Below are 17,622 nucleotides of genomic sequence, written 5' to 3' on the forward strand. Positions count from 1 at the left end.
GGTTACCCAGAGTGCCCGAAATGAATCCGATTGAACATTTATGGGGCATAATCGAGAGGTCAGTTCGTGCACAAAATCCGATTTCGCATTTATGGAGGGCTATATAGGCAGCATAGCTCAATATTTCTGCAGGGAACTTCCAACGACTTGCTGAGTCCATGCCATGTCGTGCTGCTGCACTGTGCGTGGCACACACCGTTATGGAGCCACCACCAGGTTGCACTGTGCTTTGTTGACAACCTGAGTCTGCGGCTTCGTGGGTCTGAACCCCACACGGACCTACCATCAGCTCTTACCAGCAGAAATCGGTATTCATCTCACTAGGCCACGGTTCTTCAGTCGTCTAGGGTCCAACCGATATGGTCACGAGCCCAGGAGAGGCGCTGCAGGCGATGACATACTGTTACCAAAGGCACTCGCGGTGGTCGTCTGCTGCCATAGCACATTAGCGCCAAATGTCGCCGACTGTCCTAACTGATACGTTCGTCGTATATTCCACATTGATTTCTGTTGATATTTCATGCAGTGCTGCTTGACTGTTGGCACTGACACACGCCGCTGATTTTAGTGAAGGCCGTCGGCCACTCCATCGTCCCTGGTGAGAGGTAACGCCTGAAATTTGATATTCTCGACACACTTTTGACCCTGTGGATCTTGGAATACTGAATACCCTAACGAGTTCCGACACCGTATTAGGAGGTATCCCGCGATTTTTTTTTCACCTCACTGTATTATACGTGCTTGAAATGGAAGGAGAGGGAATAGGTATTAAATGTAGGTTAACACGAGACTTCGCATTTCGCAGAAATCGACGAAGGTTGGCAAACGAAAGTCCGAGGGCTCGTTCCGGCGGAGGTAGCCTGCGCGAAAAAAAGAGTGGTAAGGCACGCGAGCTGTAGCGGCTCTCTCTGTTGCGATGTCCGGCGTCCGTGTCCAGTGGCGGGCCCGTGCGCATTTCTCGGAAGCTCCGGAAGTGGGCCACGGCGCAGACGACAGACGCGCGCGGGGAGAGTGAAAGCGCGTGACGTCAAGCGGTGCGAGCCCGCCGGCCGCGGGACGGCGGCGCGGCGGCCAGAGCACGCCCGGCCATGGTCGCGTCAGCCTTGCTCGTCGCCGCGGTGCTGGCCGCCGCCGCCGCCGCCGACTCCAACATCATGCGCGTGCCGCAGCCCGCCCGCCAGGCCGCCCCCGCGGCCGCCACGGCCGCGCCGCCCAGGGACCCGGCCGACGTGCCGGCGCTGCTGGACGCCTGGAGCCCGCGGCGGCTCGCCGACGCCTGGCCTCGCAGGCCGGCGCTGTCTGACGCCTGTGACAGACACCTCTCCGCCTTCCTGCGGGACCTGCGGCGCGGACACCTCTGGGCGCTCAAGAGTGAGTCTCAGCCACGTCGCTGCCGAGTTCGCTTCCCTCACAGTCAACCACACCGAATGCCCGTAGTATTTAAATACCCATTTCTACGCCTTGTATTAACCTTTTCGGAGAAGCAGAAAGCACGACAGAGAAGTTTCAGCGGAAACACTATCTACAGTGGTTGCTGAACAAACACTGGGGACAGTCACATCCATTGAACATCGGTATTTATGTGTACGGGGCGATTTGAAGTGCAACGACCAAATAGGAATACTAGGAAAGGCAAATGCCAGACAGATTCAGTGGAGAATCCTGACGAAGTGGTTCCACGAAGTATGCATTTCTACCAATACTTCACTATTACTCCTTAGTTTGGAACCCTTACCTGGTAATGTTGACAGAGGATATAGAGAAGATCCAAAGAAGAGCACCGCGATTCGTCACAGTCTCACTTAGAAAATGCGAAAGTGTCAGGGATATTCCCGTCCAACTCTAGGAACAAACGTCACATCTACATCATACTTCGCAAGTCACCTAACGGTGTGTAATGGAGGGTACTTTTGGTACCATTAAGTGATCCCCCTTCCCTGCCACTCGCGAATGCTGCGTCGGAAGAATGATCGTCAGTAAGCCTTTGTATCAGGTCTAATTTTTCGAATTTTCTTATGGTCATTTCGTATGTGCGAGGAATTACTACGAGAGCTATTCGGAAAGTAAGGTCCGATCGGTCACGAAATGGAAATCACAGAGAAAATCAAAAATGTTTTAGTTACAACAGTTAGCTACACCTACAAGCTACGTATCTACATAATCGCCTCTCCGACACAAAAATATGTCGTAGCGTTGTACCAGCTTTCCAATATCCTCGTCATAGACTGCAGCCGCCCGTGCTTTCCGCCAATTCTCTACGCTGGTCTACAGCTCGTTGTCTGTGCCAATACGATGTCATAGCCAGCGATTCATGTGAGCACATATGAAAGTGAAGAGGAGCCAGTTATGGGCTGTATTGTGAGTGATCAAACACCTCCTATCGAAAACGCTGCGGGATCATCGGGATTGCACCTGCAGAGTGGGGCCGAGAATTGTCATGTGGGCTGCATGATATACTCGAAATCTCTCACCAGGCCCTCACACTTGCCGGTGGACACTATTTTTCGAGGCATCCTTACTTGCTCATTGTGCGCACTGAAGTGAAAAAAGCGACATGGCGCATTGGACTGGCATGTCAGAGACATTGCCCAAAACATCTATATAAAGCTTCATCGGATTTTCATTTTGGTTTCCATTTCGCTCCCGATCTGACCTTACTTTCCGAACAACCCTCGTATGTTGTCCGACTGTTCCCTTAAGTGCTCGCTCGAAATTTCAATAGTAAAATTCCCCATGGTGCACAACGCCTCTCTTGTAGCCTCTTTCACCGGACTTTGTTGAGCTTTTCTGTAATGCTCTCTCGCCGACTAAACGATCCCGTGGCGAAAAGCGTCACTCTTCGTTGGATCTTCTATCAGTGCTACTTGGTAAGGCTCCCAGATTGTTGAACAATACTCTAGAACCGGTCGAACAGGCACCTTGTAAATCATTTCCTTCGTTTCATTTCGTTAAACACAAGGGGGAGTGATTTACCACTTTCCCGACAGCCGACGTTTCTAGGACATACATCAGTTCCTGAATGTATCTCGCCAAAAAGTATCGTGAGGGTAAAATTAAAGGAATTCGACATCTTACGGAGGTTTAACACTAGTGGTTCTTTTCGTGCACCAGTCGCTATGGGAACAGAAAATTAAGGACGTTACAATGGTACACGAAATCTTGTGAGTTATAGAAGTAAATGTAGAACAATGCGGTCGGCATTTCCACTTCAAATCCTATAAAATTACAAATTGCGATTGCTCCTCTTAATCCTTCTTAACTTAAATAATAATGTAAAACTTATAATCGTTTCTGAAGACTTGTCTGGTGGTTCTATGGACACACCAGTCCGAGAAAGACAGATGCTAGGTTAGCACACTGGACTCGCGTCCTGGAGGGCAACGGTTCAAACCCGCGTGCCGCCATCCTCATTTAGGTTGTCCGTGATTTCCCTAAATCGCTCCAGTCAGTTGTCGGGATTGTTCCGTTGAAAGGGCACGGCCGAATTCCTTCCCCATACTTGAAGCAATCCAACCTTATGCTCCGTCTCTAATGACCTCGATGTCGACGGGACGTTAAAGCCAAATCTTCCTTCCTTTTTCTTGGAAGTAAGCAAATGGCCGTTTAGTGTTTAAAGATCGTCGTCTACGGTGTTGGAAGAGACGAACTTCTATCTCAATTGGACAACGATAACGGATGAATTCGGCTATGACTTTAGCAAACGAACTACACAGTTTTTCGCCTTAAATGATTTAGGTAAACGGGGGAAAACTGAAACCTAGATGGCCCAGCGTGGGTCTGAACATCGTCCTTCCTTAAAACAATTTCTGAAACTTAACCACTGCGCTACCTGACTCGGAGCTCTGTCCGTTGAGGTGTATGTACAAAATAACCACAGTGAATCGTTTTTATAGAACACCCTACTCACTTAGCTACACTAGAGGGAAATTTCCTTTGGTTTTCTCAACCGTGATCGTTAACAAGTGTCTGTACATGGTATGTACGTCTCGTTGCTAGTGGAGATTAACAGACTGTACTGACTTGACCACTCACATCAAACATTGCACCGAACAATGACATTTTCATAACACACAAGAATATCTCAATGATGATTAGAAGACTAATTCTGTTCCTAAACTTTTATAAAATGTGTCCCAGTAAATGGTTAAAGATCCATTACTCAGCTTATTATATATGATCGAAACCTAATACGGCAGTCCGCAGAAGGCGAGTGATCCTAATAATTCAAAGTATGAATTTCCGGCTTGAAGTTTTGTTTGAAAAGATTATCTCTTCTTAGATTTAAACCGTCTATTATCTCACTCTTCTGGCCGCATTCTGACAATGTAATTGCCTGTTAAATGGTAGAGTTAAATTTCGATACTTGTCTCGGAAAAGTGATCTGAAGTGCTTTCAGATTTTTATAGTGTTTTAAAAATTCAATATTTTAGGAACATTCTTTCTCATTTAACTTACCGGTATCACTGAATTTCGGAGAAATGTGCCAGCAGAACTGATCACTACATTCCTGAAAAACTAAGAAATTCCATCCGTCTCTGTGCGAAGTTATTATCAGCCTGTGATGTCCACCAATACTCTGGTTGCAAATTAGCACCATCTCAGTTCCATTATAAACGGAGCACAGTAATTTACGATGTTCAATAGTATCAACGCGAACAGAAAAAGGGGTATACGTTTACTTTTCGTGTCTTAGCATTGTTGCGTCAGTGTCATTAACGCACAGCGCGGGATCGTTCGCAGCTATACGGAACAACTTTGCTTCTTAGCTAGCGGAGGAATTTATTCGCAGACAGCTGCTGCTATAAAGGTGGGTATAAAAGTACGGACTTTCATATGAAAAAATATTAGCTTCACAAGGGACCAGCACATGAAGAAGTACCAGTATAGCTAACACTATTTCAAAACTTCTTTTAAAAAAACACATAAAGCAATATTTTTGCGCTCAGTTCTTCTGCAACTGTCCTATGTTTAACTACATAATCATAGTCAGTAACTATAAGAAAATCAATGTAACAACAGCATAATATTTTAGACATGTAAGCAGCCATTACAACATGTACCTATGAAGTTCATTATAGTTTTCATTTTGTCTGCTTTTCGTATAAAATGTTCCATATTATCGTATTCAGTATTAGAAGCGTCACAGGCTAGGGCTCTGTAATGCTCTTATAACGGGTGTTATCTTTCTACAAAGTGATATGTTCCAAGTTCCTCCAAAGTATAAACAAGAGTGATATGTTTATGGCTGTTAAGCTCTTCACGTATGAAACAATATTGAGAACGTGAAGACATTTCATTTGTGGCGTTTAGAAAAAACCGCGATAAGAGGAAACGCCTGCGTATACAACTGTGTTTTACGGATGAAACAAGACTTTGTCTTATAATAGTAAGCTCGTACATTTGTTTTACGATTATTATTTCACTACATGTGGTACGTGTTCTGAAGAGATTTGAGCTCCGGGAATCGGCTGTTTTTTATTGTTTAGGGTCTCGTTAAGAACCATGTACATAGAAACCATGTATGAAAAAAGTATAAGCAATCGACTGTGGCAAGCGGACGAAATCATTCGCTTAGAGTTTTAGGAAATAACGAAAATCCAATTAAGAAAGGCGGGATAGCGGTCCAAAGCGTACTCCCGATATTTCGAGTCCTGAATTTTATAACTGCAGTATTTTGTGAGAGAGCCATTCCATTCTGTTGTAACCTCAGGTCTCGTATCAATACAAGGTCAATAAATTTGGTTCTGTGTGTTTCCGACAACATGAAGATCATTTTTTTCGATAGTGTGACAAGGATAGCACTCGAGGCTTACCATTTTAAGAGTGGAAATCAAAGACGTTCTAAGTGTCATTTCCTCACAAAACGCGTTTTCAAAAAAGTGGTTCAAATGGCTCTGAGCACTATGGGACTCAACTGCTGAGGTCATAAGTCCCCTAGAACTTAGAACTACTTAAACCTAACTAACCTAAGGACAACACACACATCCATGCCCGAGGCAGGATTCGAACCTGCGACCGTAGCGGTCGCGCGGTTCCAGACTGTAGCGCCAGAACCGCTCGGCCACCAGCGGCCGGCCAAACGCGTTTTCAGTGCTACTGTGTTCTCGGTACTCTGTTGCACGTCCTTAGACTTGACCCAGGTGCCAAACTACGAAGAAAGTCTTTCAAAAATGCGTTAGTAAATGCCACAAGGTCTTGATGCAGGCTCTGGTTCCCTCTGGAGTTACAAAATTTAGAAGATATGAGACGTGCTTTTTGTTGACTGCATTTCTGTTAGTCACAAACCTAATGCTGTATTTCTGTACTTGTATTATCACAAACAATACGTTGTGCCTTGGTATTAATTACACTTGGAATAAAAACTTCCGTCCTGCTATTTCGTCAAAAACTGACTTTTTTACCGTGGGTAAAAATACAAGCTGATTCTTGCAAACAAGAAAACATTAATGAGTCACTATTAATAATGTTTTTTATTTACACAAATAACACCGTTACAGGAATGAGAATTTCATTCTGCAGCTAAGTGTGCGCTGATATGAAACTTTACCCGTTTCGAAAAGAGAGGTTCATTTTCAAACGGCTGTTCACGTTTATATTACACTAGTTTGGCACCCTGTGCTGCCCGGGTATGTATTTATTTCAGTCTTCTATTAGTCCATCTCCTCCTTCCACATCTCTCTGTCCATCTCCTCCACGGCCCCGCTCTGTTTACCTCCTCCACCACCCCAACCACTTCCTGTCCCTCTTGCTGCTCTCTCTATCCATCTGCTCTTCCCTCCTCTGTCCATCTGCTCTTTCCCCTTCTGTCCATCTCCATCTTCCCCTCTAATTCCACCTTCTCCATCCCCTCTCTTTGTCCATCTCCTCCTTCCCCCTCTCTCCTCCTTCCCCCTCTCTCCTCCTCATTCCTACCTGTGTCCATCTCCTCCTCTTCCCTTTTACTGTCCATTCTCTCCTCTTCTCCTCTCCCTAGCTCTGTTCACGTGCTTCTCCCCCCTCCTTTCCCCTCGCTATCTGTCCATCTTCTCTTCCCCCCTTCACTGCCCACGTTATCACGCTCACTCCAATAGAGCGCACAGCATTTCTTTCCCGATCGTAACTAATATGTGCACCAAATTTAGTTGAAATCGTATCAGGGGGCTAGGATGATCATGTTACCCATGGCTTTGCCCGTGTATGAGGGTGTCAAATATATTTCACATATATTTGTATACATTGTTCATATCTAGCGAATTTCATCCTGCAGTTTCATTTTAACGCAGCTAAATGTTCATGATGTATCTCCTGAACTAGGAGTCGTAGAGTGGTGTATTATTGTAAGTACATTCAGCGGCATATGCAGACACCGTATTCGAAAAGTGTTGCGAATAGATGTAGTATCAACGAAGTAATAAATTTAAACGTCTAACATAATGCAGCAGTTTTTGACGCATTTAAGTGTTTATAACGTGATATTTCCTGAACTACGAATCGTACAATGATGTGATTCTTCTGTTACGTTCAGTGGTATACGTGAATACTGTCTGCAAAATGTATCGCGGATGCACTAAGTAGTAAAGAAATAATAAATGAAATCGTCGTGCTTCATGCTGGAACAACGAATATGTAGTAAGCGTTAACCTGTGCCTTTCGTTATGTTTTGGAGGTTTTTAATCAGAAAAAAAATTTCTTAAAGGTTTGAAATTATGTGTAAAGTTTCTCTTAGATCACTAAGCGTTTTCATTCTCATATACTAGATGACTGTATTCGTGCGTCGTGAGCCGCACTCATTTAACTCCTTCACCCCTCACCATTTTGATAGGTAGGTGGTCCTTACCGCAACAGCGATGGATTAGGGACAGCAAGTGACAGGTGTACCATGTTTGGTTGAAATCGGTCCAGTGGCTTAGTAGGGGGTATGGAACACACATACATACATATATACGCACATCCGTTTTTATAATGTGTATGGATCTGTTATTCATACTAGTTGTTGGAAAAAAACAGCCAACAATTAATGTAAACAATAACAGATATACAGGGTGTTACAAAAAGGTACGGCCAAACTTTCAGGAAACAATCCTCACACACAAAGAAAGAAAATATGTTATGTGGACATGTGTCCGGAAACGCTTACTTTCCATGTTAGAGCTCATTTTATTACTTCTCTCCAAATCACATTAATCATGGAATGGAAAGACACAGCAACAGAACGTACCAGCGTGACTTCAAACACTTTGTTACAGGAAATGTTCAAAATGTCCTCCGTTAGCGAGGATACATGCAACCACCCTCCGTCGCATGGAATACCTGATGCGGTGATGCAGCCCTGGAGAATGGCGTACTGTATCACAGCCGCCCACAATACGAGCACGAAGAGTCTCTACATTTGATACCGGGGTTGCGTAGACTAGAGCTTTCAAATGCCCCCATAAATGAAAGTCAAGAGGGTTGAGGTCAGGAGAGCGTGGAGGCCTGGAAATTGGTCCGCCTCTACCAATCCATCGGTCACCGAATCTGTTGTTAGGAAGCGTACGAACACTTCGACTGAAATGTGCAGGAGCTCCATCGTGCATGAACCACATGTGTCGTAAAGGCACATGCTCTAGCAGCACAGGTAGAGTATCCCGTATGAAATCATGATAACGTGCTCCATTGAGCGTACGTGGAAGAACATGGGGCCCAATCAAGACATCACCAACAATTCCTGCCCAAACGTTCACAGAAAATCTGTGTTGATGACGTGATTGCACAATTGCGTGCGGATTCTCGTCAGCCCACACATGTTGATTGTGAAAATTTACAATTCGATCACGTTGGAATGAAGCCTCATCCGTAAAGAGAACATTTGCACTGAAATGAGGATTGACACATTGTTGGATGAACCATTCGCAGAAGTGTACCCGTGGAGGCCAATCAGCTGCTGATAGTGCCTGCACACGCTGTACATGGTACGGAAACAACTGGTTCTCCCGTAACACTCTCCATACAGTGGTGTGGTCAACGTTACCTTGTACAGCAGCAACTTCTCTGATGCTGACATTAGGGTTATCGTCAACTGCACGAAGAATTGCCTCGTCCGTTGCAGGTGTCCTCGTCGTTCTAGGTCTTCCCCAGTCGCGAGTCATAGACTGGAATGTTCCGTGCTCCTTAAGACGCCGATCAATTGCTTCGAACGTCTTCCTGTCGGGACACCTTCGTTCTGGAAATCTGTCTCGATACAAACGTACCGCGCTACTGCTATTGCCCCGTGCTAATCCATACATCAAATGGGCATCTGCCAACTCCGCATTTGTAAACATTGCACTGACTGCAAAACCACGTTCGTGATGAACACTAACCTGTTGATGCTACGTACTGATGTACTGTAGAGCAATGAGTCGCGTGTCAACACAAGCACCGAAGTCAACATTACCTTCCTTCAATTGAGCCATCTGGCGGTGAATCGAGGAAGTACAGTACATACTGACGAAACTAAAATGAGCTCTAACATGGAAATTAAGCGTTTCCGGACACATGTCCACATAACATCTTTTCTTTATTTGTGTGTGAGGAATGTTTCCTGAAAGTTTGGCCGTACCTTTTTGTAACACCTTGTATTATAAACATTTCCAGCCATTTGAAGAGGACCCTGTCGGCTCGAACCGATAAGGGGGCTATTTATGTAAATAAACAGCTTTATTTACGGTGGCTGGTTGCTGTTTTTTCTTTACAAGAATCAACTTGGAAAAACTTTCTTATTGACAATTATACCCTGTCAGTTTCCTGGTATGGCACTTAGAACGTTCTTAGTAAAGTATTTATTTTCTAATTTTCTTCAATGATACAGTAAGCAGCATAATTCTTTGGTATCGGAACACCTTCTCATTTTTTTGAATGTACATCAGTTGTGTACAAGCAGAGATAGTGTGTTTTTGCATTCCCATGACAAATGTTGCATTAGACAGTTATAAGGTTTTTCATTTCCACTCTTCATTTCATCCATGAGTCCATTAGGAAAATAAACCTATTTGTACTACATCAAACTGCGTTTCACTTCTTACGTGGGCTTCCCATTATGCGCTATCGCACGGTGAATTACTCTCTGTAAAGGGGTTTGTATCTGACGTTTTGCTTGTCTCTGCAGCGTGCAAATTCTCACAACAGAGGGCTCGTTCTGTCACGTCCAGCGTTTGGCTTACAGTGTCAGCTCGCTGCCACACAAAAGCAAGTGGTTAAGCGACAAGGGAACGTAGACGAGTGCTGTTTATGCCGTATGGTAATTCCAGTAATCAGAAAGAATCTAAAACTTGCATAAATGGGAATCCTGAAAGTCTGAATTCCGAGATGACAGTGAAGTCACAACAAAAATAAAGCTGGACCTAACGTCTCGTCGGCATCTTGACCTTTGTTAATAAGGTGGTATTCGCTGTGAGCTTGTACAAATGATACTGGCTTTCAGTTGAAACCATGTGCATAGCCACCAGAGATCTGAAACGGGACTGCTGGACCCGATATAAATCCCTGCTCTTCTCGAATACGATACTAGTGCGTCAACCACAGAACCTGAAAGAGAAACTTGTATTACCTTTCGCCACGGGAGTCACACAGTTTGACTCACGCCTTAATGGCGTATCGACCTGCAGTGCCTCTCCAAGCTGAACTTTAAGTCCCATTAAATAACTAATGTTAGTTTCAAACGACAGATACACAATTTACCAATCTCATTTACTAAAAGTGCTGATCTGTTGCAGTTACTTACCGACGATGTACACTAACATTCACTCACTGTAATGGTTTCAAGCCTGCTCACCGTACTGTCTAGTACATCAAACGGAAGAAGTTACCGTGGTTCGTGTATATCCACGCAGAAAGTAAGAAGTTCAAACGATACTTGACATAGAGACAGCGGCCAGCGCCTTGTTGGGCTTTCTCCACCAGTCACTTCAGTTGCGCCGCCTCTAGCAACACGTACAGCTCCCGTTAAATAATGCTCATTAGAGAGAGTGTCTAGCCACATCGACAGCGAGTTCGTTAGAAACGCTCGTGATGGTTTAAGATATATTCATGGTGTCTGACTTTCAGCGTGTGCCTGCTGATCTGCTTCTTCAGATACAATAAGCCGCGACACATAATTCGGAAACAAAAATTAAAGCACGATACGTAAAACCGAAATTCATTATTTAATTTCTCAACCATATGACATCACAAATCATATTATAAAATTTTTGTAATATTCAACATTTGAAAATCACACTGCAGTCAAAATATCGGTTTAGCCACTGCTACAATGGTGAATTTTCGAGTTTCGTAGCAGAAAAGTCACAGCGACTGGTTACTGTGTTTTATTTGTACGTTTTAATTTATACATTTGTCGTCATGTGCCAAGCTAGCCTATTACTGGTATGTTTGACAATATTCGTATCCATCGCAACGCTGATCTATTTTTCAGTTCATAGTTGCAGAGTTGACTATCGCATGAATTTAATAACTCAACGTGTGCTGCGTTACCCTGTGAATCTCTTCAGTAAGAATTAATCAAATCTTATAGCAGTATCAAAGGTGAAACAATTTGTTTTCAATCATACCGAATAACAGAAGAGAATTCACACTTACTGAATCCCAAAAGTGAACAGTATCCTGACCAGTGCAGCTAAAATTGTTGATGAGAAGGTACTTCCCTCAATGAGTAAGTCAAAGTACGCAGTTAAAGTAGTTGGTTTCCATTCAGGAAGGATGACATCCATATCCTCATATCACCATCCTGAATTACGATTTCGGTTGTTTGTTGTGAATGCGAGGATGGTTCCCTAAACAAATCAAAGTCACTATCTTTCCCCGTTATTCTCTACCGGAAATAGTATTCCATCTACAATGATTCTGACGTCGATGAGACGTTAAAATCTGACCTTTAGGCCTTATTTCACGAGAGAGGCAGATGGGCAAATCTTATTAGGCGGAGAAACGTTTTAATTCTTTTACCGGCTATTCGCATGCTTAATAGTAAATAACAGCTATTGTCTCTTCGTCAACAGTTCCTTACAAAGGATAAGGAAACGAGTACCTATGAGCATCTCCATCCGTCTGCATCACGCCCGCGTTTTCTTTAATAATATAATAAAGTAAAAGAATTCAGAGGCTGCACAGAAATTCATAGTGAAACCTCTTTTTTTTTTAATCAAGTACAAGTATTAATCAGTCATAGTGTCTGCCGATATGATCTGGCTGACAGTGGAAAGGGGAGAACTGGCTGTGGCGTAAAGACAAGATTATTGTATTGGAGATCGGTCATATTGAGGCTCTCAGCCCCCATGGTGCTTAGAGAGATGCGGCACGTTGTACATCTCTCGACCCTTCGTTTTTCTCGACATAAATGCAACACTACGCTTTACACTCATCACTACCATCTACTCCATATAGCTAGAATTACGATACAGGTCTTACATTCTCCATAGTTTGTATGAGGACTGTGAGATCAGTGGCTGTATATAGAAATAAATGACACAGAAAAACGTTAAGCATTTTCATTTATAGAGTTCCTGTACGCCACGAAACAATTGTCAGGGGTACAGGTCAAATAAAACGCCTCTCTTACTGAACCCCACATGTTCAGATAAACACTATTTCGTAACCAGCGATGTTATGAACATATCCTTATGTGTATGGGGTGGTTTTAATTTCGGCTCACTCCTTTGGATATTTTTGCCGTATTACGTATAGCTGTGGGACTCAGCTAGTAGCAACGTACGCGACGTGCAAGACGCGTTTCCGGCAGAACCGTTCGATGCTAACGTTCTAACAGAGTTTTGCGTGCGCTCAGGTGTGGAAAATGTTAGCGACATCTCCTCGTGACACATTAACTTTTGTTCTGTGCTTCGACCTTGCTCAAATTTAAAATGAATAGATGGCAAACATTCCGTTTCCTTACGTTCTCAACCCATTCGTGGACTGTCAAGAGAAGGTTCTCATTACGTTCTGTTATGATTATTCCACACACCTTTATTCTGGTCGGTGAGGGCAAACACAATAATTGTGACGATATATGAAGTTCGTCAGTTTCCCCAAGTCGCTCTTGCCACCAATGTTAACGTTTAATGGCTCTGAGCACTATGGGACTTAACATCTATGGTCATCAGTCCCCTAGAACTTAGAACTACTTAAACCTAACTAACCTAAGGACGTCACACAACACCCAGTCATCACGAGGCAGAGAAAATCCCTGACCCCGCCGGGAATCGAACCCGGGAACCCGGGCGTGGGAAGCGAGAACGCTACTGCACGACCACGAGCTGCGGACAATAACGTTTCAGATCGGCTGACGAAGTAGTCTGGACGCCCCTAAGAATCCAATTCATTCTGAATACCTTTGTGTCAGATCGCAGCGGAATTACGCAAGGGATACAACTTAGTTGCAATCAGTACTACTTGTAATGAATACTAGTTATTCCCTTTCCAGTTCCTCTCGAAAATGGAAAGAGGAAGAAGATACTATCTACACCTCTTCGCACGAGCCCTAATTTCTGTTGTCTTCGCAGTCGTTACACAAAATGTACGTTGGTGGCAGTAGAATCGTTCTACAGTCAGCCGCAAATGCGGCTTCTCTAAGTTTTCTCAATAGTGCTTTGCGAAACATTGGATGAAGTGATGATGCTGTAGATCATACTATTTTTTCTTGTAAGATCCTTCAACATGCTCGGCTAGAAATATTAGTTTCAATTGCAACAGAGCTTCAACAACGTTCTATTTAAGTAACTAAATACGCTATATGGTCTCCACCGTCTTTTTTTCCTCTATCTCTTTTCCAGAGTCCATAGACGTCGTAAACTACCAATTTTGATCGATAATAGGAAGATGAAAAGAAGATTAGACTTTAATATGCCGTTGACGACGAGGTCATTAGAGATTTGAATAAAGCTTGGGTTTGATGCGAATAATTCAGGAGACTGGTTAGGAACCATTCTGGGAAAGCAAAGAGAACCTAATTCCTGATAAGAAGACCAGTATTTGAATTCCGTTTCTCCAAAATGTCTAAAGTGTCTAAACCATAGCGCCACCTCGCACGCTAGAACTAGTCTGGAAGCCATGACATATAATGAAACGTTGCCAGCCAGTACTGGATGGAGACTAGCAAGGAGTTACTCACTTGTCGTCATACAAACGGAAACTTCCTGGCAGATTAGAAGTGTGCACCTAACTGTAGATCGAACAAACAAACCTTCGCCTCTTCCTCTAACCGACTAAGCCATCTGAACATGTCTCACCGCCCGATCTAAGGCTTCAAGCTGGCAATACATTTCCTCAAAGCTATTACGAAACTTCATTTCTATGTATTACCTGGCTGACTATGGTGGGTGAGTGGTGAAGCGTTTTTTTTTCTTTTTTTTGTCGTTGTAGGCTATCACATAATCAAAAGAAACAATATAGTGAACCTAATGGTGGCTCACGACTACACCACTCGACAACAAATCTTAGCTTAGGATCACCCTCAGCAGAAGGTTGGAATATTTTGTTCGTGGACATTGGGAGCATTTATACCACTATTTATCCTGCTGTTGACAGCCAAATAAATGGATGAGAACCTTCTCTACCTCCAATTTACAAACCGGCTACTGTTGCGTCCAGCATCACTTCGCTAACGTGCTTAGTGGTCTGGGGTACGTAGGCAGAAGCTGTTCTCCAGAAATCTTTAAGTTTATCTCTGACTTAGAAATAGTTCGAAAAAAATTGTCATCCGCTTTTTATGCTTCAAATTCATCATTTTCTGATTTATAGAAAATTTCATACATTATCTGTTACAGCTTTCGAAAATAACACTGCATTCCTTTGCTTATCTTAATTAATGCTTTAAGAAAGGCATTTGCAGGTTAAATATAGATATTACATCTACACTAGTGCAACAAGTGGTGGTGGATGCCTGTTTAACGCGTATGCCGACCTTCTGGTTGCAAACAGAATATGGAAGGAAAGTCACAAAAAGAAGTTGGTGCATGCGAAAACATACTCATCCGATAGCTTCCTATACATACATATAGCTTCCTAATGTTTTGAAATAACTTCACTGTTTTTCTGGAGCAGCTTTCAGACAAGATTACTTCACAGAAATATGTAAAACGTTATATTAAAGAGCGTTTTGCTTGGCAGGAGACTTGGCAACTAGATGTTACACGTAAAAGTATGTACAGTTAAGAGAGGGGGGCGTGGGTTAGGTTGTTTGGGAAAGGAGACCAGACAGCGAGGTCATCGGTCTCATTGGATTAGGAAAGGACGGGGAAGGAAGTCGGCCGTGCCCTTTCAAAGGAACCATCCCGGCATTTGCCTGGAGCGATTTAGGAAAATCAGGGAAGACCTAAATCAGGATGGCCGGACGCGGAATTGAGCCGTCGTCCTCCCGAATGCGAGTCCAGTGGTACAGTTAGGTGATGACTATGTTTATTATAGCGTGCAGTGAGCGGATGAATGAAAGGCTGGCCGCTTGCATGTCGCGACAGAAGCGCTCGTTACGAAAGTGAGTGGCCTTAGTGACGTGGGCCCGGCGCCCAGCTTTCACCCGGCTGGCTTTGGGGCGCTCCTCAGGCGTCGCGCCGCGTCTTAATTCGCTGCGAGAGTGTATTTTGTATTGCAACGTTCAGCCACTACTTGATTTCTCGTAATCAGCTGCAGGATAAGGACTGCTGCCAAAGTAAACTCAGAGGGCAAGATCTGTCAGGTACGAGCTACAAACTTTGGTATCCCAAGCAACAGTCCGAGAACAGACATCAGTCTACTTGTAAGCTCGTTTTTTATAAACAAAACTGCATATTCCGTGCAGCAATGTGAATTTTTTAACGCAGGCGTGTTTCTGCTTTTTATTCAAAAACCAACTTCAATGGCACTCTGAACACTACGTGGGTTTCTTTATGTTTTGAAAAACAGGAATTATAGATTTAAAACAGTTCATAGAGTGGTTTTCCGTGAAATTAAATTATATACACAGATATTTTTCCCCGACGACTTTTTTGTCTCCTTATGACCGTATGTTAGTAATCACATTTACACTGTTTTTTCCTGTCTTATCCAAATATACAATTTAAAAATGCTTAGTTTCCTTTCTATCAGACTATTCTTTACACACAGTGTAAATTAAAATCTCTGTTAATTGTCTAGCCAACATTTCAAACGACAGCTAAACTGTTATACAGTGAACTAAAATCTGCCGAGGGAAAAAAAAAAAAACAATTTTTGTTTCAACGCAGAGAAAACGCTAGAAAGTTCTGTGCAACTGTATTTCTCATTCTGTGCTATAACGCGGGAAACACAGCATATTGATCAGAAGCTGTAAAAGTAAATTTAGTTGTATCATTTCATTAAGCACAAAATCAACAAATCAGTTGTTTTAAATATGTACCAATGTACAGTAACATCAAAAACAAAAAAGTCACAATGTTTCATAATTCCTAGTCAAGAAGTTTTTAACTATAAAGTGAAACACGTATGAACGAAAATATACATACATTGCAGCACGAAAATGGGAATTCAGTTTTTATTCCTGAAAACTACACCTCCAAAAAATTTCCTGCAGTGTTTATTTTCACACTAATTTAGCTTCCGGTTCACCATGAAATTTTAAAGTATAACTGCGCTAGCCAGCGTCTGTTTCACACGTGCCGTATTTACAAGTAACTAACCAAAGCATTGAGTTCGGTTTCCCAAAAATACAGCATTCCTTTAAACAAAACAGGTTAGACAAACGCGACGTTAAAGAGAGAGAAGACCACCCTAATGTTCGCCTGCAGCTGTGGTTATGGAAAACAGCCTAAAAGCTCATAAGATTGGCTTGTTCATTAGAATATGACGAACCCAGTTCTCTTCATGTGAGACCAATACTGCCTGAAAGAACGATACCGGAGTCCCATCAGTAACCATGGGAAGGGTCTGCCTTAGCTATCACTGGTCGTTGCCCAGATCATATATGAATATAAATATCACTCTCGTACTGATTAAACAATTCATTAAGTTTTATAACGTCATTGGCAGTCGGAAAACATCCATTAATTTATGCTATGTGCATTTTATAACACCTGCGGCAGTAATCAGAAAGCCGCCGCTCTGACCACTTTATTCTTTCTTTTCAATTTGGGGATAGTGCTCAAGATGAATGACTGGCCTCCGTATGAACTTAAATTTCCGTAATTTTACTATCATACTCATTGCAAGAGTGTAAACTAGAGGAAATAATATGCTTCTCACCGCGTCTAAGAATGTGCACTCTCTTAAGGATACAGGTGACGCATTATTTCTTTCCAGTAGCGCCTCCTACTGAATATCGTTAAGCGTTTTGTGAGATTCGCACGCTAATTATATAAACGCGTAATGAATTCCGCACCTTTTCTCTTAACTTTCTCTACCCCTCCCGTTAAATTAATTTGTAAGGGAACCGGGCTGACGAACAACCCTCAGTACTGGTCAGAAAGCAGTGTTCTTTGCGACATCTTTTGTGAATGAATCGCGCTATCTTAGAATTCTTCGAATAGCTCTGAATCTGGGATTTGCCTTTCTAAAATCTAGACTAACTATTCAATGTTAAATCTTTCTGGATGAATACCCCTAAATAGTTTATGTTTGTGTCCGATTCTAGTCATTACTGAGCGATGTGTAACGGAACAACTTGTGCTTCATCGCCAATGT

At 43.0% G+C, this 17,622-nt stretch overlaps 1 protein-coding gene across 1 annotated transcript in view; it reads left to right on the forward strand.

Annotated features, from left to right (window-relative positions):
• The first annotated feature begins 1,088 nt into the window (after positions 1–1,088).
• Positions 1,089–17,622, forward strand: part of LOC126249374 (O-acyltransferase like protein-like) — a 272,872-nt gene continuing 256,338 nt past the window's right edge. Inside the window, exons 1-2 of the mRNA XM_049951028.1 lie at positions 1,089–1,397; positions 15,499–15,664. Coding sequence (XP_049806985.1) covers positions 1,089–1,397; positions 15,499–15,664 — 475 coding nt within the window. The remainder of the gene's footprint in view (positions 1,398–15,498; positions 15,665–17,622) is intronic.

The sequence above is a fragment of the Schistocerca nitens genome, chromosome 3, assembly GCF_023898315.1.
Source record: "Schistocerca nitens isolate TAMUIC-IGC-003100 chromosome 3, iqSchNite1.1, whole genome shotgun sequence".
Classification (NCBI taxonomy): domain Eukaryota; kingdom Metazoa; phylum Arthropoda; class Insecta; order Orthoptera; family Acrididae; genus Schistocerca; species Schistocerca nitens.